General features: G+C 50.5%; 1 protein-coding gene across 1 annotated transcript in view; it reads right to left on the bottom strand.

The window, feature by feature from the left end:
- Positions 1 to 2,460: 2,460 nt before the first annotated feature.
- Positions 2,461 to 2,473, bottom strand: part of LOC139000828 (F-box only protein 31-like) — a 1,620-nt gene continuing 1,607 nt past the window's right edge. Inside the window, exon 1 of the mRNA XM_070402837.1 lies at positions 2,461 to 2,473. This exon is cut by the window's right edge and continues 1,607 nt beyond it. Within this exon, the coding sequence (XP_070258938.1) occupies positions 2,461 to 2,473 (13 nt within the window).

Genomic DNA, 2,473 nt, shown 5'->3' with positions numbered 1-2,473 from the left:
TGTGTGTGTGTGTGTGTGTGTGTGTGTGTCTGTGTGTGTGTATCCGCGGTCACTCAGGCGAACTGGTGGATTTCCATTGTGGGATGGCATCTGTGAGCACCCCTCTTCTGCCAACGCCCCATCCCCCCTCCTGCGCCACACACACACACACACACACACACACACACCTGCCTTCTTGCAGACAGCGACCAGGGCTGGAACTTCCCCCAGCCCTGGGGTCTATAAACACCTGGGAGGTCCAGACACCTGGCTCTGTCTTTCCCAGAGAAAGCTGAGGAAGGAGGTGGGGGTGGGGGTGAGGAGGAGGCTTGCATTGGCGCTCCAGGACCAGTAGAGGACACCACTGGCCTGCTGAATCAATTCCCGGGCTTGGGTAGAGCTTGGGAGATGGGGCAGGTGTCCAAGAAGGCCGCAGGGCTCCATCTCCAGGCCTTGCGGAGAGGCATCGCCATTTTCTGGGTTGAAGAGGGGACAATACCTATTTAGACAGGCTCCGGTGGGCCCAGGACAATCCACAAGGAAAAAAGCCACAGTAAATCTCCTAGGCTAGCGTCACTCAGCAGATATCTTGTTAGCGGACCTTGTGCTCCCATGTGTGTGTGTGGGGGGGGCGGGGTGGAGGAGGGGGACTAGGTGTGTGGGTGTGGGTGTGCGTTTGGGAGTGTGTGTGTGTGTGTGTGCGCGGGGCGCGCGGGCGTGCGTCTGTGCGTGTACATCCGCAGTCACGCACGGACACTTCTGGCTTTGAATGGTCCGTTGGCATCCATGAGCACCCTTCAGCCCCTGCTTTCTCGAAGACAGAGCCCCCTCGGGTCTAGCCAGAACTGGGGAAGTCCAATCACCTGGCTCTGCCTTCCCCAGAGGAGGGTGCACTTGCATTGACGCTTCTCGACCAGCAGAGGGCGGGACGGGCTCTTTGGCCCAGGCCATGGCCCCAGTCAACCCAATCTCTGTAATCCACAAAGACTATGTCCAGTTCGGGCCATCTTGTCGACCCTCCCAACCCCTCACCCCCCCACGCCGCTCACTCTCTGGATGGATGGATGGTCAGGCCCCGGCCCAGAGACCAAGTCCGGGCCTGGCCATCTGGGCTTGCCAAAACCTCAGAAAGTTGAAAGGCCGGATCAACGTGTTTTCTGTGGAGGTTTTTTTATTTTTATTTTTTTTAAGGAGTGTTTTTTGTTTTTTCAATCTGGAATGACATGGAAGGTGTCATTCCAGGCCCCCAAATCCAAGAATGTGGGGGGAGGAAGCTGACCTGAATCCAGTTCCTCAAGCTGGTTTGCCTCCTCTGTTGGTCTGTGGGGACCTCGTCACACTACAAAACTGTTCATATTTACTAGGAGCAATGTCAGAGTCATCCTTCAGCACTCCAGCCATGTGTTAGTTATGAGTCTTAAGTCGTCGCTTTTTGTGAAGCCGGCACGCCTTTTCCTTCTCTGGATAGGGGCCACTTTCTTTGGTCTGGATTCCTGCATGGAAGAAATACCCTGTCGCTTCAGATATTCTTCTGAATATCTCGCTGCCATCTCCAATTTTCTCCTCACCCATTGAATCCACAGTGACACTCCTCCACAGTTTCTGAAACTCTTTGTCCAAAGAAAATTGACAGCTTTTATCATTGAAGAAAAGAATTTTCTTCTTTTCTGGACGATTTACAAAGAATACCAGGTCCCGTAAAGCCTTCACAGCTTTCTGGGAATTGGGCAGTTCTTCCTCTATGTCTTCTAGAAGAATTCATCCTAAGCCCCGCTTCTCTTGCTTATCTAAGAGACTAAGCAGAGCCTTCGTATCTTCTACACAATGAAATACTACGCTGCGGTAAAAAAAAAAAAAAAAAAAAAAAAAAAGAGAGAGAGAGAGAGAGATAAGGTATTCTTGCCATTTACAACAGCATGGGTGGAACTGGAGAGCATTATGGAAAGTGAAATTAGCCAGTCAGAGAAAAATGAATACCACGTGATCTCACTCATTTGTGGAATATAGAGAACAACATAGACTGATGAACAGGGACAGGTCCATAGACATCTGTACCACCACTCTGTGCTGGGGCCTCTGCAGCATGGCCACCACCAGGCAGTTCAGGGCTATCCCAGTATCTTTATATTTCTATCTATCTATCTATCTATCCCAAATCATGTTCATGTTCAATTTGTAACAAGGAAATTGGGGGTCACCACAACATAAGGAGCTGTATTAAAGGGTCGCAGCATTAGGAAGGTTGAGACCACTGGTCTAAGGTTTATTTCTACGTCAATTTCTGGCCCCTGCCCAGCCTGGTCCTGGTTTGGGCTTGGGCAGGAGGCAAACAACTGAGGTGTTTCTCTCACATGGATTATGTCTGTTTTCCCCTCTCTCCCCCACTCTCTAAACATCAATGGGAAAATATCCTCGTATGAGGATTAAAAAAAACACACAAAAACGAACAAAGGTGGGTCACCAGGTCAGAAGGTCCAATCTTCAAAGAGCATGC

The sequence above is a fragment of the Myotis yumanensis genome, unplaced genomic scaffold, assembly GCF_028538775.1.
Source record: "Myotis yumanensis isolate MYYU_CA2020_CCGP unplaced genomic scaffold, mMyoYum1.0.hap1 SCAF_34, whole genome shotgun sequence".
NCBI classification, from domain to species: domain Eukaryota; kingdom Metazoa; phylum Chordata; class Mammalia; order Chiroptera; family Vespertilionidae; genus Myotis; species Myotis yumanensis.
The sequence above is the reverse complement of the archived record's forward strand: the minus strand, read 5'-3'. Positions and strand labels throughout refer to the sequence as shown.